The sequence below is a fragment of the Peromyscus maniculatus genome, chromosome 8 (genome assembly GCF_049852395.1).
Source record: "Peromyscus maniculatus bairdii isolate BWxNUB_F1_BW_parent chromosome 8, HU_Pman_BW_mat_3.1, whole genome shotgun sequence".
Taxonomy (NCBI): domain Eukaryota; kingdom Metazoa; phylum Chordata; class Mammalia; order Rodentia; family Cricetidae; genus Peromyscus; species Peromyscus maniculatus.
The window spans coordinates 41,523,216-41,549,271 of NC_134859.1; the positions used below are offsets into that span (position 1 = coordinate 41,523,216).

The 26,056-nt window shown below is 46.7% G+C and overlaps 1 protein-coding gene across 10 annotated transcripts in view; it reads right to left on the reverse strand.

The window, feature by feature from the left end:
* Positions 1-15,516: 15,516 nt before the first annotated feature.
* Positions 15,517-26,056, reverse strand: part of Fam114a2 (family with sequence similarity 114 member A2) — a 34,079-nt gene continuing 23,539 nt past the window's right edge. For 8 of the 10 annotated variants that reach the window (XM_076542382.1, XM_042284024.2, XM_076542383.1 and 5 more), the window contains exons 10-14: positions 25,800-25,922; positions 24,746-24,885; positions 22,274-22,346; positions 18,816-18,869; positions 15,517-16,688 (exon numbers count right to left, since the gene is read on the reverse strand). In XM_076542382.1, coding sequence (XP_076398497.1) covers positions 16,554-16,688; positions 18,816-18,869; positions 22,274-22,346; positions 24,746-24,885; positions 25,800-25,922 — 525 coding nt within the window. In that variant the 3' untranslated portion in view covers positions 15,517-16,553. Of the gene's footprint in view, positions 16,689-18,815; positions 18,870-22,273; positions 22,427-24,745; positions 24,886-25,799; positions 25,923-26,056 lie in introns of all 10 variants that reach the window. The other 2 variants (XR_013041662.1, XR_013041661.1) reach the window with 1 other exon arrangement.

The window sequence follows — 26,056 nt, forward strand, 5'->3', positions numbered from 1 at the left end:
TGCGGGAAACTTCTACTGTAGTTTTGTTTCTGTTGTGATAAAATACTCAACAAAAAGCAACTTAGGGAGGAAAAAAGTCATCTGGTTTAAGATTCCAGGTTACATTATTGAGGAGAAATCAAGGCGGAACTTCAAGCACCACATCCACAGTCAAGAGCAGGAGAGAATAAACACACAGGCCCTTCCTTGATTGCTCTCAGCTAGCTTTCTTCTCTCTTACACTGTTCATGACCCCCAGCTTAGGGAATGGTGACGCCCACAATGGACTGTGTCTTCTGACATCAGTTAATAATCTAGACAATGCCCCAGAGACATGCCCACAGGCCAACATCTACATATCGCCTCATTAAGACTTTTTCCCAGGTGATTCCACTTTGTGTCAAGTTGACAGTTAAAAACCAGCAGGATCCACCTTTGTGGATCAGCTTGACACACAAACATGTCACTTTAAGCCATAACTTTCTATCTCTTGTCCCCAAAGTAACATATTAAAATCATAATATAAAAGCAATTCAACTCTAGAAAGCCCCCAAAGTTTTTAAAACTTCCAGCCCTTCAAAAGTCCTAAATCTATTTAAATGTCCAAAGTCTTAGTTGTGGGTTCATATAAGACAGAAAACAAGGGGCTGGAGAGATGTTAAGAGCATGATAAGAATTAAGAGTGTTTACTGCTTTTGCAGAAGACCCTAGTTCAGATCCCAGCACCCACCTTGGGCTGCTGTCAATCACCTGTAAGTCCATCTGCAAGGAATCTGGTGCCCTCTTCTGGCCTCCACTAGTATTGCACCCAATGTGTGCATACCACCCAACGATACAAGTGCATTTATACACAATTACAAATAAAATCTTTTTTAAAAAAATCAAAAACAAATAATACTGCCTCATTTGGGGGTGAAAATGAATAGTAAATACCTGACTAAGCTGAGGGACCAGTGAAAGTGTCTCTCCCTTCACACCCACTAGAAATTCAAGGCAAACTGCAGTCTGGAGTCCCCAGACTCTGGCTATGTCATTACCCCCGAGTGCTTGTCACAAAAGCAGGTGCTTAGGCCCCTCTGAATCTGCTCTCTGGGCGACAGCCTTAGTGTCTGCAACACTGTGGCAAATACCCCACCCCCATGTAATTCCTCATGCCCATCAGGATTCAAGGGTTCCCACAATGAACACATGAGAATCCATAGGATGTGTCAAGGTGTGCTCAGGGATCCAGAGGAGGTAGGGAGGTATTTCATTTTGAGCTAGTGTTGCAGAGAGAAAGAGAGAGGTCAGTCCTAATAGGATAGAGTTGGAGGGACCCAAAGGGTCTCACACCCTGTCTTAGTTACTTTTATAATGCTGTAATAAGACACCATGAGCGAGGGAACTTACGGAAGAGTTTATTGGGGCTTACAGTTTCAAAGGGCGAGTCCACGAGCTTTATGGCAGAGGGCGTGGCAGCAGGCAGGCAGGTTTGGTACTGGATCAGCAGCTGAGAACTTAAATTTTGAGAGAGAACCACACCAGTTCTCATCCCTTCTCTTGCACATTTGTGAACATTCTCCAGATCTAGGCAGCTCACCTCTATTCTCAACTTCTTCAGGAAGCCCTCCCCACCCCCGCCCACACTACTCCTGTATTGCTATCTGTTGTCAGCGCTATGACCTATGAGCTCAGATGGTGTCTGCTCAAAGAAAGCTCCATCCTAGAGGAATGGACTTTGAGCTGTGGTCACAGTGTCCAGTGTTAAGGCCCTGGGAAGCCCTGTCGGAAAGATCATATCTCAGCCTAGCTATGGTGGACTAATTTTACCATGAACATGACCGTGTTAAGAAATACATGGAGCCTTGGCAATGGTGGTGCATGCCTTTAACACTGGCACTTGGGAGGCAGAGGCAGGCGGATCCCTGTGAGTTCCAGGCCAGCCTGGTCTACAAAGCAAATTCCAGGGACAGCCAGGACTGTTACACAGAGAAACACTGTCTCAAAAAATCAAAAAAAGAAAGAAAGAGAGAGAGAGAGAGAGAGAGAGAGAGAGAGAGAGAGAGAGAGAAAGAAAGAAAGAAAGAAAGAAAGAAAGAAAGAAAGAAAGAAAGAAAGAAAGAAAGAAAGAAAGAAAGAAAGAAAAGAGAAATACCTTGAGCATTGGTGACAGGCACCTTTGGACATACCTGTGAGGGAGTTTCCAGAGAGTTTAGCTTGGGGTGGGGGGAACCCACCCTTAAAGGAGGGGGCACCACTCCATGGACTGGTATGCCAAAGTCAATAAAACAGGAAAGGAGGAAGCCAGCTGAGCACTCATTGGTCTCATTCTGCTTCCTGATCCTCCCAGCGTGACCAAGCAGTGCCACATTTCTGCTACCAGAGTCACAAGTGGCTCCTGGCACCAGGCCTTGCCCCATGATGGAGTGAACCTTAAACGTGGGCCAGGCTAAGCCCTTCCTCCCTTGCGATGCTCCTCGTCAGGTGTGGCCAAGGTGGCAGGAACGGAGCTGCGCTGAGCCTCCCCACAGTTACAAAAAATTTGGGGGACTTCTTGATTTTTTTGTAAAATCTACTTAACATCACCAAAACTGACGTTCAGTGTGCCACCCTAAGGAAATGAGGGGAGCTGGCTGTCTGGGCAGTAGATATGATGATCAGGAGGCCATTGCTTCACTCACCCTCAGCTCCACGCCTGTCAAAATGTCTGCATTTTGTAGGAAGTGCAGCTAAGATAAAGGAATGGAGTCCCCCTGGTGGAACTGAAGACGGCAGCCAGTGCCTGGGATGGAAGGCATCACAACCATCATCTACTAATGGTGTGGGTATCTGTAAGATCCTTTATTTCTCTGGGCCTGACTCCCGTCCTGTCAGCAGTGTGAGGATGGATGAGTCAAAAGTTAACAGTTCCTGAAAGACTCACAGCCTCCAAATAGCCGTGTGTGTGTGTGTGTGTGTGTGTGTGTGTGTGTGCAAGTACACATGCAGGTCTGTACACATCCATGTGGAGGTCAACCTCAGGTGTTATTCCAAATTGCATGAAAGAAACACTATTAGAACTGAAACCACAGATCTGCCACGCCACAGTGAGAGTGAAGGACTTCAATACTCCACTCTTACTAATAGATAAGATATGGGGAAGGGGGGAACTGAACAGAAAAACACTGGAGATAAATAATGTCATAAATCAAATGGAGCTAAGAGTCACACAAAGCATTTCACTCAAACACAGAAGAGCCCACATTCTTCTCGTCAGCCTATAGAACTTCCTCCACAATAGACCACGTAATAAGATACAAAACAAGTCTCAACAACTATAATTCAAATAATACCCTGTGTTCTATCTGACCACAGTAGGATAAAGCTGGATATCAATAATAATAGGAATTATATGAACTCATGGAAACAGCACACTACTGAATGATAATTGGGACAAGAAAGAAACTTTAGAATTCCTCAGGTGAGTGGAAATGGAAATACAGCATATTAAAAATCTACACGACACAGGAAGACAGTCCTAAGATTAGGAAAGTTTAGAACACTAAATGTCTATATCAAAAAAATCTTAAATCTCAGATTAATAACTGAGTGATGCAACTGGAAGAATAAACAGCACCTAAGAGGAGCAGATGGGAAGAAGCTGGAGAGGCGGCTCAGCAGTTAAGAGCATGGGCCGCTCTATCAGAGGACCCAGGTTTGGTTCCCACATGGTGTCTCCCAAGTCAAAAAAGGCCCAGGGCCAGATGGGTTCAGAGCAGAATTCTACTCAAAAGAACTTCAAAATGGAACTGACACTAATACACCTCAAATGATTCCATAAAACAGAAAAGGGGGAGTATTTCCAAACTCTTTTTATGGGGCCACTATTACCCTGATACCCAAACCACACAAAGACCAACAAAAAAAAAGAAAGTATAGGACAATATCCCTGATGAACATAGATGCAAAAACTCTGAATGAAATGCCTCCAAGCCAAATTCAAGAACACATTTTAAAATGTTATCTATTATCTACCATGATCAGGCTGGCTGCATCCCAGAGACACAGGGATGGTTCAATATAGGTAAATCAATAAACGTAATCTACCACATAAACAGATTTAAGGACAAAAACTTCATTAGATGCAGAAAGGGCCTTGAACAAAATCAACATCCCTCCATGATAAAAAAAAAAAAAAAAAAAAAAAAAAAAAAGTCCTAGAGAAACTAAGAGATGGAGATAGTGGAATGCACCTCAACATAATAAAGGCAATTTACAGCAGGCCCACAGCCAATATCACGCTAAATGGAGGAAAAACTCAAAAGCCTTTCACTAAAACCAGGAAGAAGACAAGGGTGCCCATTCTCTCTGTTCCTCTTCAACGTTGTAACTGGAGCCTCAACGAGAACAGTAAGTGAAGGAGTTAAAGGGGATGCAGACAGGAAAGGAAGAATCCGAAGTATCCTTCCTTGCAGAGGATATGATTTTACACAGAAAACATCCTAAAAACTCCTCCAGAAAACTCCTACAGCTGATAAACACATCCAGCAAAGTAGCGGGATACAAAACTAACACACAAAAATCAATAGCTTTCCTAGCTCCGACAAGTGTACCAAGAGAGAAATCAGGGACACACTCCCATTCACAATACCCTTAAAAACGATAAAGCAGCTTACAATAAATTTAGCCAAGGAAGTGCAAGTCCGATACAAGAAAACACTGACTACTTGTGTGGGTTTGGGGATCGAACACAGGCCCCGATGCTTGCCTGAATGGCACCCTACCAGCTGAGCCATGTCCCCAGCACCAGCCTTTTATTATCTCAAATTAATTTAGCAGTTTCCTGATCCACTCATAGGGCTCATAACCTAGTAAAGGAGGCCTTGATATGACATAATTCTGGAACACTGGTCCTGAGAAGCTTGGCAAGGAAGGATTCCTGTACGGCAGGTCACCCAGGAAGGCTGCACCGCAGAATGGAAAGGTGAGCTGGACCCAGCATGAACAGCATGGACACCTGGAGCCCCGGGAAGACACTAGCATCCGTCAGCAAAGGCCTCCGGGTACCAACAGTCTGAGCTCCCTGTGGGCAGGTCGTCTGCTTCCAAAGGAGACCAAACTAACCACTGGGAGTTTGGCAGCCTTGTGGATGGTTTGTAGAGGATAGAGTCATCAACGGGTCCTGGAGGAAACCCAGAGTGACAGCCAGTCTGTTGAACAGAACACAGCGGTAGCGTTTGCCACAGCTTGCAACACGCGCTTTCCCTGAAGAACTGAGAGCTCCCTCCCCGAAGCCGCCACCAAGCCTGGAAGAGTGACTTGGAGAGTGACAAACTGTGTCCTACGGTTGCTGGAAAGATTTGGGGGCTCTCAGAGACAGCGAGGCAGGAGGGGCGGGTGAACCTTGGAACTGGAAAAATACTCGGTGCTGGAGCAGTGGATGTATCTGCCCCACCTCTCCTCTCTGTCTGCCCTGACTCCCATCTCCTCCTCGGTCCTTTCCTCCCCAGTATTTGACGTCATTTGCTTTTGTTTGAAGTTCGTTTTTTGGTTTTGGTTTTGTCATTTTTGTCTCACATCATAGCCTAGTCTGGCCTCAAACTCCTGGTGATCCTCGGGGGTTCTGGAGCCGCTGGTGTGAGCCTTCATGCCTTGACCGTTTTCTTGAACAGCAGTTCTGACTGGATTAAGATGGAGTCTCAATGTAAGTCTGATTTGCATTTCTCTAGAGACTAAACATGTTAGTCATTATTTTCAAGCCTTTATCTGTATTACTTTTGTTCTTTCTGTTTTGTATTGTTTTGAAGACCCAGTTCTCAAAGTAACCCAGGCTAGACTTGAACTGGGTGTGTAGCTAGGGATAACCTTGGACTCTTGATCTTCTTGCTTCCACCTCCTGAGTGCTGGGGCTGCAGGTGATACCACACGTGCAGCTTGAATTTCTTCTGTTGAGGACGGTCTGACCCGTGCACCCATTTGCTGATTGGATGGATGGTGTGGGCTAATTTTCCTAGTTCTCTGCTGTGCTCGGGACAGCAAATCCCATGTCAGACGGAAAGTCAGCAAAGGTTCCCCTCACTTTCTGCTGTCGCTCCGCCGAGGATTTCCGCCGCTGCGTGCCCTTCACTCCGCCGCCGCCACCGCCGCAGCCCATTTGTCTATTCTTGCCGCCATTGCTGTTGGAGCCTTTCAGAAAAGCCCCACCCGGGCCCGTGGATTGAAGATCCCTCCTTCAGTCACCTCGGAGTTTTAGTCCTTCTGTTGAAGTGTCTGACCCACTTTGAGCTGATTTGGGTAGAGCATGAGACAGGGATCCAGTTCCGTCTTCTACTTGGGAACGACTGAGGCTGTCTTTTCTCCAGTGCGTGTTCTGGCGTCTTTGTCAGAAGTCAGCTGACTGCAGCTTTGGGAGTTATTTCTGGATGCTCTCCTGCTTGTCTGTGTGTCCGTCTTTGTGCCAGCGCCAGGCTGTTTTGTGGCTGTGAGAGTCGTGTAGCTCGAGTGGCCCATGTTGTCACCTGGCTGGCCTTGCTCTTTGCTGGAGACTGTTCTGGCTATGCAGGGGGCTGGGGTTTTAGGATTGGCTTTCCCAGCTCTGTGAACAAGGTCACTGGACTTTTGGTGGGGTCTGCATTGGATCTACATGTCGCTTTTAGTAATACATCCATTTTCACAATGCTAGTTCTGTCAATCCATGAACATGGGAAATGTCTCCATCTTCTGCCGTCATCCGCCTTCCTCTGTGCTGCTGCTTTCTGAATCACCTTCCAGCTCCCCGCTTACCCCTCCGCTCTGAGGCTCCACCGAACCCGTGCTAACTGGACAGCAGTTAGCGCCTAATGTTCTGAGTGACTTGGGAAAAAGCACAGACATGGAAAATGAACACTTTGGCAGAAGGCTCTCTAACTCTTACAGTACTTCACATCCAACCACCCGTTCATCCTTCTCAGCCATCTCACAGAGCTGCTTGGCCCAGGGAAACTAAGGCTCAAAGAGGCTGAAATGGAAGAGGACCAGCGCCGTGGACAAATGCAGGGCCCTCCTCCTTTTCTCCCCCCCCCACCCCCGTTCCATTCCTCCAGGAATGCTCTGGCCTACAGAGAAGGAAGAACACCCCACCAAGTCAGACTGGGGCTAGGAGCGGAAGGAGGTGGTTGTCATGGTAACAAGTAGATAGGGCGCTGCCGGTATTACTTGGCTCTCCCTGCTTCGGGGAGAAATAGGGGTCAGCCAGGACAGGTCTGGAGACGGAGGAGGAAGCAGGTAAGGGGTGAACTGTAGATTTGGTGTTGGAAAACTATACCTGCGTGTGCGACCTGGAGTGAGTCCCTGCCTTTGCATGGACCTCTGTGACCCCCAGAAACATCAGGCCTTGTGGTCTCCAGCACCCTACAGTCCTGACACTTGGGACTTCTCTATTGTGAATCAAGCTGAGAGCTTGCAGAAGGCTGAAAATAGCACCAATGTGACCTAGAGATGACAGCAACTCTCTGGACTCTCAGGACGACTGGGACGTGTCCAGCCCTCCCCCAGGGCCCACAGAAGACAGAAATTTCCTAGCAATCTTAGCCTTCCTGAATACTTACTGGTGGCATTATTGCAAAAAGGTACAGTAACCAAAACTGACCAGCAGATGGAGCCAAGCACCCTCAAATCCTAAGCAGATTTCTAGTTGGAGTTTTGGGGGCAAGGGGTGGGGGGCAGAGGTTGTTTTTATGTATTTATTTCTTTATTCGTTTGTTTGATTGTTTGCTCGCTTGTTTATTTGCTTGATTTTGCAAGGGCCACATACATGCCACTGGGTTTGTGTAGTGGTCAGAGGACGACTTTCAGGACTTGGTTCTTCATGTAGATCCCATAGATTGAACTCAGGACTTGGCATCAAGCACCTTTAACTGCTGGGTCATCCCACTGGCTCCTATTTCCAGTTTTTTATTTCCAAAGCTCTGGGGGGCAGAAACAAAGTCCCTATAAGAAACGTGTTTGGGGGTTTCCCACCTGCTAGCTGTCACGGCTAGACATAAGACTAGGCCAGTGGTTCTGTTTGCCCTACTCCCCTCTGCCCAGCCAGCAGGACTCTGTTCAAGCAGAATATATTTCAAGACACCCTGATTTAATTACAGCTTGCTTGTGATCGATGAATAAGGAATAAGGAAGGGGGTCACCTGTCAGAGATTCAGGTTAACAAATCAGAGCACCCAGGTTTGCATATACACAAAGCACATGTCAAAAAAGAATGATCCAGATGAACATGAAGTCTTAGTAAGTATATGTGGACTGTTGGGTGTGCGGCCCCTTCCCCGCCACTGCTGCCCTTCCCCTGGGTTCTCACACCTGTGCAACCCTTTTCCCTCACTCCCTTCTGCCCTCAGCCCCTCCCTGGGCTGTGAACACGTGTCTGTCAGCTGGGGCCTGAGGCTAGGCACATTTTCTCTGTTTCTTGGGCATTGCTTCCTGATTCGGTGTGAGAAGCAACCAGACATTACCAAGATGATGAGGCAGAGGGAAGTGGTGGAGGCTGGATGGCCAAGGCATGAGAGAGCAGAGGTCATAGGAGTCCCACGCCTTCCCATCCATCGGCTGCTCCACAATCTAACCTTCTTAGAACTGTGTCCACTGCCTCGGGCTAGCCCCATCCCCTCACCTCCTGTGTCTCCAGCCTCCTTCTACAGAATCTGGAGCCAGTCTGTCGCCAGCTGTGAACAATTCATCTCCCAGCAGCCCATGCTAATCCCTCCCTCCCCAACCAGGCCCGCTGATTTCCAGCTACAGGTGTTTCTCTAGCGAAGTCTTCTGGAGGCAGAACAATCCTGTCTCAAGGTCAGGACCCACACTGTTTGGGACAGTGAAAGGGCCACCTGTTCTAGTTTGACACCTACTACTGTGAAAAATATCTCTAACCAAAGACAACTGATAGAAAGAAACAGTTTATTTCAGCTTATACTTCCAGGTCACGGTCCATCACAGAGGGAAATCAGGCCAGGAGCTCAGGAACCATGGAGGAGGATGCTTACTGGCTCTCCACAAGCTATGCTTACCTGTCCTTCTTATATAGCTCACAACCACCTGCCCAGGGAATGGTACCACCCACAGTGGACTAGGAAGCCTCTCAAGTCAAATAACAATCAAGACACTCCCCCACAGACACGCCCACAAACCAACCTGATAAAGACAATTACTGCCAGGTGATTCTGGGTTACTAGGACAAGTACTGTAGAGTCCACAAATTTGGTTCAAGTCCAAGCCTGCTCTGATGCCCTGTGACACAGGGCACTCCCTCCAACTAGAGGTCCCATACTTCCTATTCACTTCACTCTTCCCTAGGATACGGCCGAACCAACTCTGACTCCATCGGACCTTGGCCAAGACTCTGTGTGCCTGAGTGCCTTCCTGGTGGTGATCCACGGATGAGACCTCTCATGGGCATGTCACGGGCTCTCTGCTGCTACTCTGCCCTCCAGCCAGGCCTGTGAGGTGAGACAGGCTACCCCACAGTCTCTAGAGCCCTCACGGTACTGGAGACTGGCCAACCTTTAGTCTCAGCTGGCTATATTAAATATATAGAGAGAAATCAGACCAGAAGCCAGGACCTATGACTGTATTGTCATTTTAACGCTACACAAATAGAATTGTGCAGCATGTAGCCTTTAGGTTTTTTTTATTTTTCCTATCCACATAATTAATGCCCCTGGGATTGACCCAAGCACTTGCAAAGAGTTTGGATTCATCGCTTTAATTGCTGAGCAAGCCACGTAGTGTGGCTGTATCAGAGCCTGGGACTTTCCAGTTTGGGGGGTATTACAAGTGTAGCTGCCAGGCATACTGCTTTCTCCTTTCCAACTACTAATTAACACAGATGCCCCTGCCTCACTGAGGACTTTGTTCCCGCTGTGGCAAGCATGTTCTGTGGCCACATTGTCCTTTCTGTGCCAAGTCCTAGTGGCTCTGGCAGCCCCTGACCAGATGTTTCCGAACAGGCTTTATCATCAGATAGGCATCTCGGTGCTGTTCCCTTCAGGAAAAAACAGAACGATCATGAGGCTAAAACCACACGCCAGACTCGATGCAGAGGCTCTGTGCTCGGAGCTGTGACATCTCAAAGCTGGGCCTCTTAGTCCATTTCATGGTCATCACTGTAACAGCTGAGAATGACCATTTCCTTACTGATGGCTCATGGTGACGGTGTCATGTCATGGTGAGTGGCAACTCAGGTGCTCTGGGTTTGAGCCCCCATCACTGACACCTTTGTGACCTTAGACAAATGACTGAACTCTCCCAGGCCTCAGTTTCTTCATCTATAAATGGGCATGTTAACAGCAGGGTGGTTGTGGGGATTAAATGGTGTAAGCAGGACATGATACATATTCGGGACAGTGTCTGGGATACTGTCATATGACAAGCTCTCTGTAGATGCTTTACACAGATTAGCCTACCAACCACTGATCCTCTGTGTCACAAAACTGATTTTACAGATAGAATTGGAGATTTGATCTCTTGTTCACTGTCACAGAGCTGGAAAGTGAGGGAGCAGAGATTCATGCATGAGTCTGTCTACACTAGTCTTCCAGCCCCAGCCATTACCCTGGCCCCCAAGCTGCTATGAGAATTAAAGTACACTCCACAGTACTTCCTATTCAAAGGGCTCCCTATGTGAGCTTCCTTCAGCTGTTGGTGGTTGATAAGTCTGCAGTTCCAGATTCAGGAGATGTCGGCTCCTTGCATCACAAACCAGCCAAGGCAGCAACAATGTGATGAGTGCGTCTATAAATATCAGCAATGTTAACCTGACTGGACAACCAGACTGGAGACAAGTCCATCCAACCCAGCCATGGTTCACTACAAGCCGCTGCCCCCCTCTTCTCTGAGGCCTCTGCAGCCGCAACATGGAGAAGGCTCAGCCAGAGCCACCAGCATAAACTAACCTGGAACAGAACCCACGCAGTCTATATTCTGTTTCCTCAACACCTAGCTTGGTAGCTCTCTACGCATGCTGGAGTCAGGTGGGATCTACTGTCGGAGAGGCACAAACAGATTAGAAGACCTGGGTACAGGGCCTAGCTAAGTCTCCTGACAGGGCCTCTTAGGAGGCCTCAGCGTCCCTGGCTGGGAAGTCACGCAGTTCAGCCACACACACTCCAGACACCTGCAGTTCTTATTGTGTACCGGCAGAAAGCTCTAGACTAGGCGTTTCTATGTATTGATTCAGTGGCTCCCTTCCTCTCTCTGTCTCCTCTCCTTCCCTCCCTTTCAGCTAAGAAGTGTTTCCAGTCTTACCTCTGACCCTGCAACAGAACACCAAAGTGAGCTGGAGAATTGTTGTGACGGCTATTCTTGGTTGTCAACTTGACTACATCTGGAATCAACTATATTCCAAAACTGGAGGGCACACCTGTGAGGGAGTTTTGCTTAATTTAAAGTAGGAAGATCCACTTCTAATCCAGGTCTTTGAGATACAAAGACACACCTTTAATCCAGATCTTCTGAACTGGGAGAAGACATGCCTTAATCTGGATCTTGAAGTGGGAAGACACACCTTTAATTTAGGCCACATCTTTTGCAAGAAACCTATGTAAGGACATGTGGCGCAGCCATATCTGATGGGAACGACAAAAGTCATAAAGCCAGCACAGCTGCTTGATGAAAGATCCAGCAAAGCTCAGCTTCATGATGGCCACTGTGCCACTTTTGGTTTTGATCTCCGAGTGTTGCATGCTTGAGGGGTTTTTAATATTTGTAAAATTTGGGGATATTGGATTGATGGGAAATTTCTTATGAATCAATTATGAATCCTTGATGCCTTCTCTGCCCTACACAGGGACTTATATTGATGGGTAAAGAATGGTGTGGAAAGATGATAAAAGAATGAGGTGTCGCAGGGCAGTGGTGGCACACGCCTTTAATCCCAGCACTCAGGAGGCAGAGACAGGTGTATCTCTGTGAGTTCGAGGCCAACCTGGGCTACAGAGCAAGATCCAGAAAAGGCGCAAAGCTACACAGAGAAACCCTGTCTTGAAAAACCAAAAAAAAAAAAAAAAAAGAGGTGTCAGTACCTCCCTTTCTTAGGAAAGTTAATCCATTGTATTATGCCAGAATTTAAATAATAACTGTAGCAGCTTTGGCCTAGAGATTTTTCTTGGGCACACTGACCATTAAGAGTTAATACACTACTTGAGATATGGCACTCTGCCTGGGCTGGCTTGGAGATTTTCTTTGTATCTGGTGTCCTTGAAGACACAAGAGCTGCCAGCCTGAGAATGAGCTATCATATGTCTCTAGATTCTTAAAAATTGGGTTGTGGGGTCGATGATTAAAAATGATCATAAAAGATAACTCTGTTTATCAAGATGACTAAACCTGAGGAAAAAAATGATTTTAAAAGTTAACTGTTCATGGTTCATCAATGATGATGAAACTTTTGACCCCAGATGTGCAAAAGAAATAGTTAAACACGTGTCCAGAAACAAAAATGATATGATCTACATTTTGCAACAACATTAATCTATCTCTGCTTACTGGACTCTGTATAAATAAAAAAGCACTCTGACTGCGAGTCATTTAGGCCGCAGGACTCTCAGCACCACCACGGCCTGGCTCACTTCTTCCTCACCTGCTCCTCACCTCCTCTCTGGAACCTGTCCACCCCAAGGCCCACCCACAGCACACAGGAAAGAAGGAAGCTTTTGCTCCTTTGCCTGCTCACCCTTGCCTTCCTAATGAGTCCATTCCTTTACTAGCATTAGGGTCTACTTCTTTGGGATTCCATCACATACTAAAGACCAGCTGAGACAATCACATACTAAAGACCAGCTGAGACGTCCAGCCTCATGGACCAAGCATCACCTGGATTCTTGAACTTTGCATTCCTAGCCAGCCATTATTGGATTAGCTGGACCATAGTCTGTAAGTCATCCTAATAAACCCCCTTTCTATAGAGAGAGATTCATTCTATAAGTTCTATTATTCTTAGTAAGTTCTAGAACCCTCACTAATACAGTTGTGCTAGGTACACAAGCACGTCCTGGTTTACTGAAGACAATATACTCATGTTCAACTTCTGAAACTTCTCCTTCAACACACAGCTGAGCTATGCAGCCAGAATTATCCAGTCCCACATGAGAGGTAAAAGGTTTCAGTTGTATGAAAAACTTAAGCCCCTTGGGTTTAAAATCTCGGTTGAAATTCCCACAGTCACTGTAAGTTATTCAGATGAGACTATCCATTCCAGCTCATAAATGTGCTTTCAAAAGTTATACAAGCTAGTTATGTCTTTAATCCCAGCACTTGGGAAGCAGAAGCAAGTGGATCTCTCTGAGTTCGAGGCCAGCCTGGTCTATATAGCAAGCTCCAAACTAGCCAGAGATATACAGTGAGACTCTGTCTCAAAAAAGAAAAAAAAAAAAGACTAAGATATCTATGTACATAAAATAAGTGATAGTGGAATGTTTGGTCACAAATGTGACACGTGTATCACACCCCATCCCCACAAGGCTCAAAGGACAAACAGCATGTAAGCGTAGACAGGCTGTGAGAGGAGAGTTTGTGGAGGACTGTTGTGAAAGTGTTTTCCAGACATGGCAGGAACACTGAACTCATGAGCTCACAGCAGCTGTGGATGCCTGCACACAACCTGAAAAGGATCAAGCCAGTCAGCAGTCTGCTGTGGATGGGAAGGGGTTCATGATGGCTGCTCTGGAAGGGAGGAGTCCGTTTTCCTCAGGGGGAGGTCCCTGGTAGATTGCTCATGCTTCAGTGGATGGCCCCACATATATGCACATGTAGGCAGCATTAATGGGACACAGTGGGTTTTGGTTTTTTAATCTTTTTAAAGGACATGAAGATGGGAGGGGACACTGTGGTGGTGGTCTAGGAAAGTTAGAAATGGGGTTGGGAGTATATAGAATGTTAAGTAACTGTTGCCACTCTGGGTTTGGTCCTGGGTTTTGACACCAAAACGTGGGTTTTGCAGCTCTGGGAAAGGTATCTTGACGACTTGGGAAGTCAGGCGACACCTTGAGCTGCTAGGACAGCTCAGCCCTGGAAGGGAAGGTATTCGGACTGCTCGGTAGAGTCAGGCCTGGAGCTGCTGGGACAGCTCAGCAGGGAAGGGTGTCCTGACTGTTCAGGAGTCAGGGTATACCTGGTGTGGTGGGCTCCTCTCCTGGAGAGCCGCTACAGCTGAGCTTTCCTCAGCCCCCACTTAAGGGGGCTTCCTAGCAGAGGTCTGCTTCTTCTCCAGCCCAAGATGTTGCTTCTTTTGCTTCACTCTGCAAAAGGGGAAACCCCTGCAGAAATGTAGCAATCTCTTCCCGCTCAGGAGCAAAGTGTTACTTTTCCAGCTCTCCCTTGCCCTGTCCACTATGGTGGGACATCTCAGCAAGGTTTTTCTCAGCACCAGTGAATGAAGATCTTCACATCCAAAACTCTTTTAAGAAAGAGATTTATTTGGAAAGGAGGAGTCCAGGAGAATAGCTGCCTCTGCCAGGGTGGAGAGAACAGCCCACAACTGACCAGGCAGGCTGGTTTATATAGGATCTCTTGGGGGCAGAGTCAAACAGGGACTGGTTAGGTTTTTTTCTGCCTAGGGATTGGTCAGCTTTGTGGGCTTGGAGCAGAGATGGCCCTGATTTAGAGTCAAACTGTGTTTCTTTCACTGGCCTTTCTTGGCTTTTTGATACTAATTCTAAGGCCAGGGCATATTTCTTTTACTGACTCTAAAGACCAAGAGTGTTTCTTTGGTACTGGTTTCAGAGTCAGGGCATGTTTTCTTGGTTCTGGGTTTGGTGATAAAATGGTTATTTCTCTGGCTCAGGTCCCAGATCTAGGCTGTGTTTCTTTCCCTGGTTCTGGGCTTCAGGCTCACAGTGCTACTTTCCTGCTCTGTGATTGGTTGGTTTCACAGGTCAGTTGGCCAGAGGCAGAGATGGCTCTTTCTGAGTTTTTTTAGCCAGCTCCTTTTCCCTACATAAAATACAAATGTGTTGTTCACATGTATGAAATTCTCAAACAATAACAAAAATACTTTAAAAATACCAATGCATACATAGTCACTTGACCTCCACTTCAGAACCAGTTGGAGGACACAGCAGCAGCCATGTGTACAGAAAACACACATGTGGGGCCCACTGCCCCTTCCTTCTGCTCAGGTCTTCACACAAGCACAGGCCACTCAGAAAATGTACTGCCTGGCAAGTGCAGCACTGAATGTGAATGAAACTTTCATCACTTTTCTGCACCTTTAACTCAAGTGCTGAGAGAGCATCTGGATGTCCCTTTAACTCTCTGGGAAAGTGACAGACACGAAACACTTAGGGATATGAGATTTCTCCAGATGATACAATAACCAGCAAGGCTTATGAGCAGACTGGTGTCTGAGAAATGAACTGCAGTTGGCATCATACCAGTGCGTGGATTTTCAAAGTTCCCCTCACAGATTCAACAGGGGCTTTAACAACATGTTACCTTAAGACTATCTCAGAATATCTTTGTTTCTCAAATGCTTCATTTCTAAACCTTTTATGAAAATGGACATTAAAGTAAAATACTTTAATTCTTAATTTTTTTAAATAGCACACGTGGAAGTAAGTATAATTATGTTTTATTGTAAAGGTGTTCAAAGATGAAGGGCAGGGCTCTCAAGTTACCAGAGCCACTAGAAACCACAAAGTTAACAAACATTTTTAAAAAGCCTGGATATCAAAATAGCCTTTAACTGTTGAAAACTGCAAAGGAGCCTTAAGAGTATAGGATGGCCATTGAACTGTCTTCAAAGTGCACTAACTAATATAGTAAAACAAAGGAAGAATGAGGGGGAAATGTATTATGTCTGAGGCTAGATCCTGTTATAAAGTACACATTTTCACAGGACTCCACAAAAACCCCATCTCCACAAGAGCCTCCTCCCATCCAGAGCAGGCAGCTGAAGAATGCACCCTGCATAAATGCAGTCTCAGGCAGGGTGTGCACAATGCAGCCTGAAGAGACTCAGAGCATCTGTGGACATGCAACTGCATGATTTTGAATGAGCTGAGCAGGGGTTTTGCTGGGAATCATTTGAAGCCAAAGGGCACTTTGCTGTGGTTCATACATGTAGCTACGAGTTTCTCCACTATGCCAAACATCTACTGAAATGAAAGGGCAGAGGACACTGCCTGACCATCTCACTTGCGACTTATGTGGTCTCAGTTCCGTAAAAGCCATAGACTATTCCAGTAAAGAGAAAGTCCATAGTGAAAAGAATGTCATAAATCCCAGGACACCGAGTTGACATTTTGCTCTTTCCTGTTTAACAACCCACTGGCTGCAAATTACATCCATGGCAAACTTGTTAGTGTTTTCTGATATTTCTAAAGGAAGTCCAGCGTTTTTGCCATAATGTCCCACTGACTTTCCTGAAATAATGTCTTTTCAAATAATTTTATTACTTCTAAGACTCGGAAGAGCAGTGTACGGCCCTGAGTGCCTCAGCCACAGAGAGAAGCAAGCACCCCTGTGAGCCCAGGCCCCTGCCTGGGTTTTCACACACTCAGTGATGTGCCGCTCGCTCTGGCTGCAGGGCTTCCCTGAGGAAAGTTGGGTTTCTCAGCCTTCACGATCTCAGGTAGACTCTTCTCTGCTCTTCAGTGCTCTGTCAGAGGGCTCTGGGCTGGCGGCTCACCCCTGGGTGACTCTGTCTTGCTCTCGATGAGAGAGATCTGCAGCACAGGCAGGAGAAGCTGGAAGGCATCTTGAATGTAGGAGGCACTGTTTGAGGCCTGGCAGGAGTGAAAAGTCATCAACAAGAAAAGGTTACAATCGCCTGGGAGACAACGAACGACAGACCTGTGTCTGCAACCCAGCAGAGGCCACAGTTTGTGAAGTAAAGAAAGGGCGGCCTGACCCCTGCACTCGAGTCTGAGACAGGACGAGGCAGACCTAGGAGGTCATACAGCAACACCAAAGAGAATGCCAGCACCCCAACTCGCCCACCAGACACGGCAGCTTTGACTGCTGCCCAAATGGACATTCGAGGATCATCTAGCACCAGAGTCAGGCACTGACATGCTCTCAGGAGCCTCTGAAACATCATGGCTCCTCCCACAGATTCAGCGCCATGACAGAAGCACTGCCCTCAGGTAAGAAGAGTCCAGACAGCTCTGCCTGGTCAGTGGACAGGAGACGAGAGCCTTGGAGAGTCATTTCACCCCAGGGTGCAGATCTGATATGTATCTGACAAGCCCTCCCCTGCCAGAATAACAACAGATAGTTCGTTACACTAAAGATGGGACATTTTCAAGGACAAGAGTGTTTCGGATCTGCATGTACCAACAGCCCGTTCAAAATGGTAACAGGGAGCTCACACCAAAACAGCCGCCTTTTGTCACTTATCAGTGGCTGGCACTCCTCTCAGAACCTCAGTGGGACACTTGATAACACAGTTTCCAGCACAGGAGACCTTAGAAGTCATCTAGTTACAGCTCCATGCACTTAAAACAAGACTGCCAGGAAGGGCAACTCCAACCCAGGACTACAGAGCACTTGAGGGAGGCCCAAGGAGGCCTCCTGGCTGCAAAGTCTTTCAACTCTGACAACTACTAAACCACAGACTCATGTTGAAAAATAGCTTAACTGGCCGGGCGGCAGTGGCGCACATCTTTAGTCCCAGCACTCGGGAGACAGAGCCAGGCGGATCTCTGTGAGTTCGAGGCCAGCCTGGTCTACAGAGCAAAATCCAGGACAGGCACCAAAACTACACAGAGAAACCCTGTCTCAAAAAAAACAAAAACAAAAATTAACTGACCACAAGAGTGCTGAGCTACTCAAAGCTGTGTAGCTGGAGGGTTAGGACCATTTCCTTAACAGTAAATTAATTTTAAACTGAACAGTCTAGTTGGTTCTTATTCACTTGTGCATGCACATGTGGGAGCATACGTGTTATAATGCACATGTGGAGGTCAGAGAACAACTTTAGTGAGACCATTCTCTCCTTCCACCACGGAGATCACACTCATGTTGTCAAGCTTGGTAACAAGCATTCTTACCGACTGAGCCATCTCACTGACCCTCAATTCACACTTCAAACCTAGCCAATTATCAAGATACTTCTCTCACTAGCTTTATGTAAGTGTGTTCTAAACAGGCCATGACAGGTCTCAGTTGTCAGTTCAGAAAGCATGAGCTCCAGAGACCACCACCCTGGTGGCAATTTGATCAACTATGGCATCCTCTCGCACCTCTGGAGACATTTCTGTTATGTGCATTGGTGTTGTGCCTTCATGTATGTCTGTGAGTGTGTCAGATCCATGGAACTCAAGTTACAGACAGTTGTAAGCTGCCATGCAGATGCTGGAAATTACACCCTAGGGCCTCTGGAAGAGCAGCCAGTGCTTGTAACTGCTGAGCCATCTCTCCAGGCCCCTCTTCTGGAGACTGAACCCTACGGTCCTGATGCTCAGACTGACAAGGAATGCATGCTCTAGTGGCGCTGTGTCAAAACAGAGGACTTCTTCCTCGGAAACGGCCACACGCTTTGTCTTCTAACACCTCTGCACAGGGCCCAGCCCTTCGGGAAGCAATGCTTGTCTGAGTGAGTGTCAGTCCTTCGTGCTCAGGAGCTGGTCTCCAGAAGGTGTTTCATTACTGAGAATTGTGCATTAAGCTGTCAAGGGGTAGGGACTGAGTAATGATAGCCTATGGCCTCTTCCATCTAAGTTTACCCTGCAGCTTTGTTACACCTTCCAAATACTGAGTAGGGAAGGCACATCAAATAAACAGCAATTAGTCGTATCTGTCCCTGAAAGGCTAAACTGCAATCTGATTTGTAAAAAAACAAAAACTAAGGAGGTAATAAATTAATGCAGGATGTCTTAGAAGTCAGAGATGTAAAAACCATTACTACCCACCTCCAGAAACACTGCGGTGATTAATGGATTAAGAACGTCCGCCTTTTCTCTGACCTGGAATAAAGGAGACAGTTTTGTCACAGTCCACCTTAAGGAAACAACAAGCAGAACAGATTCCCACCTCCAGATCCCACACCTCCAACCCCAGTGTTTCCTTGAAACACACATGGGTAAACAAAGGCACAGAACATCTCAACCAAGGAAGGGTAAAGTGACATCTCTGGAAAGAAACTTTAAGTGCTGTAAACTTCCTTTCTATACCTTTCTACACTACCAAATTAGAACGTACTGCTTTGCAGTTTTGAGGGGATTGCTGCTGTTAATGTTCCTTGGTGTGTGAATGTGTGTGTGTGTGTGCGTGTGTGTGTGTGTGTGTGTGTGTGTGTGTGTGCGTGTGCGTGTGCATGTGTGCGCACATGTGCCTGCTCTCGAGGTCCACACGAGGCACAGCACGAGTGTGGAGGGCAGAGGACAGTGTTCAGGAGTCAGTTCCCTCCTCCCGCCTTGGTCCTGGACACTGGACTCAGGTCATCGGGTTTGCTGGGCCAGTGCCTTCGCCCTGAGCTACCTCACCAACCCTGCAGTCTTTCATCAGCTTTGTAAAAACCTTCATTCTGAATGGTGTAAACACAAAATGAGAATGGTGTAAACACAAAATGAATTGTATTCGGGCAAAAAAAGAAAGGAGTGTCCTTAGCAGGAAAGGTGATACTCTCTAGAACATCCTCACGTTGAATAGAATAGGTGGAATCCAGAGTGACATATCTCTGTGCGTGTAGAGAACAGGATGGGAGGGAGGGCAGTACACAGGACTAGTTAAGAGACGGATGATCATCCAGCACTAGGAGGGACAAGAGAGAAAAACGGGGGTGAATTTGTACACGAGGGCTAGTGCTGTCACCCTGACAGACTCCAGAACCAGCCGGGAGACGGGCCTCTGAGCATGCCTGCGAGGGGTCATCTAGACTGGGTGAAGGGACCGCTGGTGGGACCGCTCCCTACGCTGAAGTGGAGTGCAGGCTGCACACGAGCGCACACGCATCTGCTGCGCTCTCCTCCTGACCGCAGACAAGGTGACCTCCCCACCAGGGTGGACGTCATCCCGTAACTTTCCCTTCGACTGTGTTGGTCACAATATTCTATCACAGTAGCAGGAAAAGAAACCAAAACAGTGCACTCAAAGAAATTAAAACAATGAAATATCCATGCAGATAACCCAGAAGAAAGTCATCTGTATCTTAGAAGGGCAGTCGGACCCTGACTTCTAAAGCAAGCACAGTCAACCACCTCAACTGTTTGGAAGAGAGGCCTCCTGTGACTCATTGCATACAAACGAATTTCAACCGAACACATCAGCAGCACTCTGTCGCTGACTAGCTATCTTAAAAGTGCCTTCTCAGAACACAAAGCGACTCCATTAAACTAACTTCAGGAAACTCAGCAGCTCCTTTAAAGAAAACACTAGGAGGGAAGAGAAGCTACAATCTAGCATATTCCAAAGAGAAAAAGTCCAAACTCCAGCTTTAGGATTCATTTGGGCCACAGTTTTGCTAAATTTCAGGCCCCACAGCAACTCTGGCAGCACGACATGATGTGAACACTGTGGAGTTATTTTCTCTACTCTCGAGCTCTTGATCTATCTCACTCTGTGATCATTGGTTTCCCGATCACCTTCCACATCACTCATCAACCTTAGTAATCTTAGACCATGAAGGTGAAACAGACAGAGTAGCAGACAGCCAGAGCAAGAGACTTGCTGAAACACTGTCAGCCACACAAAGGAAAGAGAAAGTGAATGGCAAGGCTACAAACTCTACAAGCCACTTCCAGTGACATACTTCCTGCAGCAAGGCTCAACATCCAATAAATTCCATGACCTTCCCAACAGCACTGGGACCAACCAGTCAAACAGAGGAGTCTATGGTGGGCATTCCTCACGCAAACCACCAGAGCACAATACATGGTACTCAAATCAAGACTAAGAAACAAAACTGTGTGTCTAGGGTCTCATGACCTCTGGCAAGGGGACAGAGACTTCAGTGGGGAAGGGGATAATTTTTACAGTGGTGCATGAGACGGAAGAATGCAAACCAATGAAGCTGTACCCTGCCCCTCCCACCACACACACAGATTAACTCAACATTCACCACAAACATAAGAGCTCAGTGCTCATCAAAGAAAACTCAAAGTTGATCTTGGGTTAGTTGATGCCTTCTCAGTTAAAACACCGAAACTGTATGTGCTGATGAAGACCACTGAAGTAGACTTTTATTGAAATGTTTACACTATGCATAAGACACTATCAAGAAAATAAAACAGGAACCCAGATATGGTGGTGCACACCTGTAATTCCAACAGTCAGGAAGCAAAGGCAAGAGGATACCAAGTTCAAGACCAGCCTGGGATACACAGACCCTATGTCAAAAACCCAAAAGATAGGCCTATAACTCAGTGGTAGAGTATTTGCCATGCATGTGTAAGTGCCTGGATTTGATCCCCAGCACTGTAAAAGCAAACAAGCAAAAAATAAAAACAACCCACATACTAAGGGAGAGTCTGTGTCTATCACACACCTGACAAGAAACTGGCATCTGTAAGACACAAGAAGTTCCTACATGTCAGTAATAAAAACCAGACAACCCAATTAGTTTCTGCATCAGACATTTCTCTAAAACCACACAAGTGGCCGAGAAGTGTGCGGAAGACCCTCAGTGTCATTAGACACTAGAGAAATGCCAATCTAGTCAGCAGTGAGGCACGACTTCACACTCACCAACACACAGAAAACCACAGACAAACCACAGCTAATGCTGGTGGAGACGCAGGAAGTCTGGCATTCCATACATCGCTGGTAAGAATGTCAAACTAGGGAGCTGCTCTGGAAGCCATCTGACATTGACTATCTCACCTAGAAAGCCCAGCAATCCTCATCCAGTATTCTACCCAAGACAAGTGAAACCATCTTCACACAACAGCTCACACCATGGTCATGACAACTCATTCACAATAATCACAAACAGGAACAGTCCAAATGTCTGTCAACTGAAAAAGATAAAACGTGGTACACTCAGCCATAAAACAAAGCATTAATGAAAAACAGGAAGTACTAACACATGCTAAAACAAGACCAACTTCAAAACTACCATGCTAATCTAACAAAACATACATGTGTGATCTCATTGACACAAGATGTCCAGCATAGGAAAGTTTTATGGAGAAAGAAATGCAGCATCATTGCCTAGGGTTGGGGAGTGTGGAGAAGGAAATGGGGAGTGCTACTGTGTGGAACACTTTGGGGCAGTGATGGAATGTCCTAAAATCCAATTCTGTAACAACTATACATCCCTGTAAATACATGTACTAACAACCATCAACGTGTGCCCTGAAACATGCGAACTTTATGGTGTGTAAATTACATCAACCATTCAGCCATTAGCCCCACGAGGTAGAACTCTTACCCCAGCAGTGGTGAGGCAGGTGGTGAACTCTTTAGACAGAGAGCTCAGGTCTTTACACAGCACGACTGTCACCCTGGAGAGAAGAACATGTCAGAAGAGTCCTGCTCTTCTTCTTTCTCTTTCTACTCCTTTAATAAACGAAACAGGTCACTCCTAAGAACAATGGAGAAAGAAGCCTTTAAGGGGTAAACACCCCTTTCTCTCCTAGTGTTTCAGTAGGAAATACACAATCCCAAAGTGACACACTCAAGAGACAGAGTGACGCTGCCGCTTGTTCTGGACTCCAGCTTGGGTTCCAGTGGCCATCAGCATACCTGGAGGGTATTAAGAGCTAATCAGTGCCTATTTCTTCCCGCTACAGACAGACCCTTACCTGCCTTTTCCTACAAGGGATGCTTCCTGGGTGAATGAGCTCTCTGATTCTGCACTGGAAACCATGGTGTTCTTGCTCATCATGACTTGTGAACTAACCTTCCTCTCCCAGGATCCAGTCCATGAAGGGCAGCTCCTCTATTTTCTAGCTCCCTTCCTTCTTGATCAAGTCCCTCCAGGCTGAGTTGTGACAACAGCTCTCTGCCCTTGCTCATCTCCCACCTGCATCTGTTTTATCGGCTCTTCCACTCCCAGTGTAGTAATTCCCCAATGCTCAGCACTGGCCTGGTCTCCGTATGTGCTGACTCCTTTACTCTCTCAACCCCGCTCTAAGCTAGGCAGGCACTGACATTATTGACTTGGGTTTTTTTGTTTTTTGCTTTGTTCTGTTTTTGAGATAGGGTCTCTCTATGTAACTCTGGGTGTCCTGGAACTATGGACACTGGGCTGGTCTCAAACTCAGAGATCCATCTGCCTCTGACCCCAAAATGCTGGGGAAACAAATGAAACTAAAGAAAGTTGAGCAACCTGGCCACTGTCGTTCAGCTTACAAGTGACAGTCAGCTTCAAAAGATAAGTTACAAGACATCCTAGAATAAAAGTCTGCTTAGAACCCTCACATTTTAGGGTGTCTATTGGCCTTATCCTAAATGACTGTTCACAGGGTATCCCTTTTGGCCTTCTGAGGCATCTTTCAGTAGGTAAATACAACCATCTCCTCCTAAATAAGGCCACACTGACTAGGAGAGCTTTCCCTAAGAAGCCTGTCTACTTCCCCATGAGAAAAGGCAGCAGTCAGTGCTGCTGAGGTTAGCACCAAACGCCAACCTTAACTCCCACCAGAAGAAAAGAAATATAGCTCAGCATGCACTCACTCGGAAAATACCTATGGAAAATCCCCTGTGGGCCACAACAGTGCGGAGGAGAGCTCCAGCTCTCACAGGTTTTTAACCTACTGGCCAATCAAGAATGAGATTACACACAAATACCCATACACACACACACACACACACACACACAAGCATGCATGCACGCACGCACGCGCATGCACAAAGTTTGTGTATGAAAACATGAACACACATTACAGAAGGTGAGATGAGCTACAATAAAGCTGACAGAGGATTAGAGAATGGCGGGAGAAGCTGTTTTAGACTGTGAGGCGAGGGGATGCCTGAGGTGGCAAGAAGTAGATGGTTAAGGAATGAGACAGGCATAGAAGGGCATTCCAAGCTGCAGGAATGGCCACTCTTCCACACAATTGGGTCTGTGTCCTTCATCCTCAAGGATGCTCCAGACAACACTAGGAACCCTGTAAGGCAGCAAGGATGCTGCAGCTGGGGAGAGCTGGAGAATCACACCAGACTCTCAGACTGCCATCTAACTTCTTTACGTCAAGTGAATGGCAAGGTGTCTAATTTCAGCACTCAGAAAGTAGGGGATTGTGAAACTGAGGCTGACTTAGGCTACATATCAAGACACACACTATGTGTGTGTGTGTGTATGTCTCTCTCTCTCTTTCACATACACACATACAAAAGAATGTCTATTTAGATCTAGAAATTACTAGGCTTAAGTTTATCTTTCCTACTGGAATTATCCACATTTTACTACTTTGAAATATGTTTGTTCAAAATCAGCAAAAAGAAAAAAAAAAACATATGTGTCAGGCTTGGGCAGCCTCCCTTAACTGCCCGGGGTCCACAGCGCCTCCATTTGCAAAGTTGTGCTGCTGTAAAAATCAGAACTAACACACACTAATCCCTTAGCATGGCGCCTGGCGTACAGTGCACACTGGTAACTAACAACTGTAATTAAGAGCTGGAGTGCTGAGGACCACTTTCTGTTGTTACTTGTGCCAAGTTCCCTTCCTACTGAGACTAACAATCTGCAAAGAAACAGTTTTCAGAGGACAGATCCGTTAAGGAAAAGGGCAGGTTCATATGTAGACTTGTGCTTGCTCAATATGTTTTGATCCTAAACATATACCCATGTGCAATGGGAACAGAACCTTGCTTAAAAGCAAGTTTCTAAAAGCTAGAAGGAGCAAGAAAAGCCTCTCAGCAGTTTCCCTGTGAGAGATGCAGACTGCATTGTACTTACTGGGAGAGTGTCTGGCTTCTCTCCAAGGCTGTCACCTCCTGCTTCTGGCCATGCAGAACCAAGGCCGCTGTTTTGTGGAACAGTTCGATGGAGCAGGCAGTCAATTCTGCTAAGCTCCGGATTGCAAACGCATGGATATCCTAAAAATCAAACAAAGAAACAGTATTATTATTGCTGTTTGTCACTCTAAGTGGAGATGACAGCACCTTGCTTCTCACACTGAAGAACTCGGTACTTTCCAAGCAGAAAAGACGAATGGCCACTGTTGAACAGACCTGCTGCTCTTCTTCCACAGTACAGCACCTTTCACAGCCTGGCTCCTAACCACAGCAGCCTCCTGCACAGCTGGCTGCGACCACGTAACTAAGTCTGACTGAGATAAGTGTCTGGCAGCTTACTCTGAGTTACTGCCAACTTCCCTCCCTCCCTCCCACCCTCCTTTCCTCCCTCCTTCACTTCCCTATTTTTCATCATTCCTCTCCTACAGTCTGGAACTAAAATGATACCATCCTGAATCCTAATGTTGAAATTATTGATCCCAGCATAACAAAATAAACTGCAATGTCGACTTGTATCTTAGTGGGGAGGGGGGCTATGCACTCACCTGTGTGTGTGCATGTGTGGGGTCCAGAGGTCCATGGCCAATGCCTTCCTCTGTCACTCTCCACTTTATTTTTGTGACAGGGTCTGTCACTGAACTTGGAGATTAATGTTACAGGTAGACTGGCTGGCTAGTGAGATCCAGGAGAATCTTCCTGCCCTCACACTCCCCACCCTCCAGTGCTGCAACTGGGAAACCACACCCAGGTTTGTATGTGGACACTGGGAACCCACGTTCAGGTCCCAGTGCTTGGGCAGCCACACCCAGCCTTGTATGTGGACACTGGGAACCCACGTTCAGGTCCCAGTGCTTGGGCAGCCACACCCAGCCTTGTATGTGGACACTGGGAACCCATGTTCAGGTCCCAGTGCTTGGGCAGCAAGCACTTTGCCGCTGAGCCATCCGCCAGCCCCAAATGTTATCTTGGTTTAAGAGCTTAGTTGCTTTGGTTACCTCTATTGAAGTTTGTTTGGCTTCCTCAGTATTTTCTGTCTCCAACTGATTTTCCCCTTCTTCTTTCTCTGCTACTGGGTTAGCCAGAGATGTCCTGATCCATTCGTATGCTGTATTTCTTGCCTAAGTAAAGAAGATAATCCAAGAGTTCAATGCAGTTCTTACCAGGACTACATCAGTACCCCGAGGAGCAGCTCTTCTCACCAGAACAGACCATGTGACTTTTAAGTCCTTGTCTTACTAGATAGATAGAAACT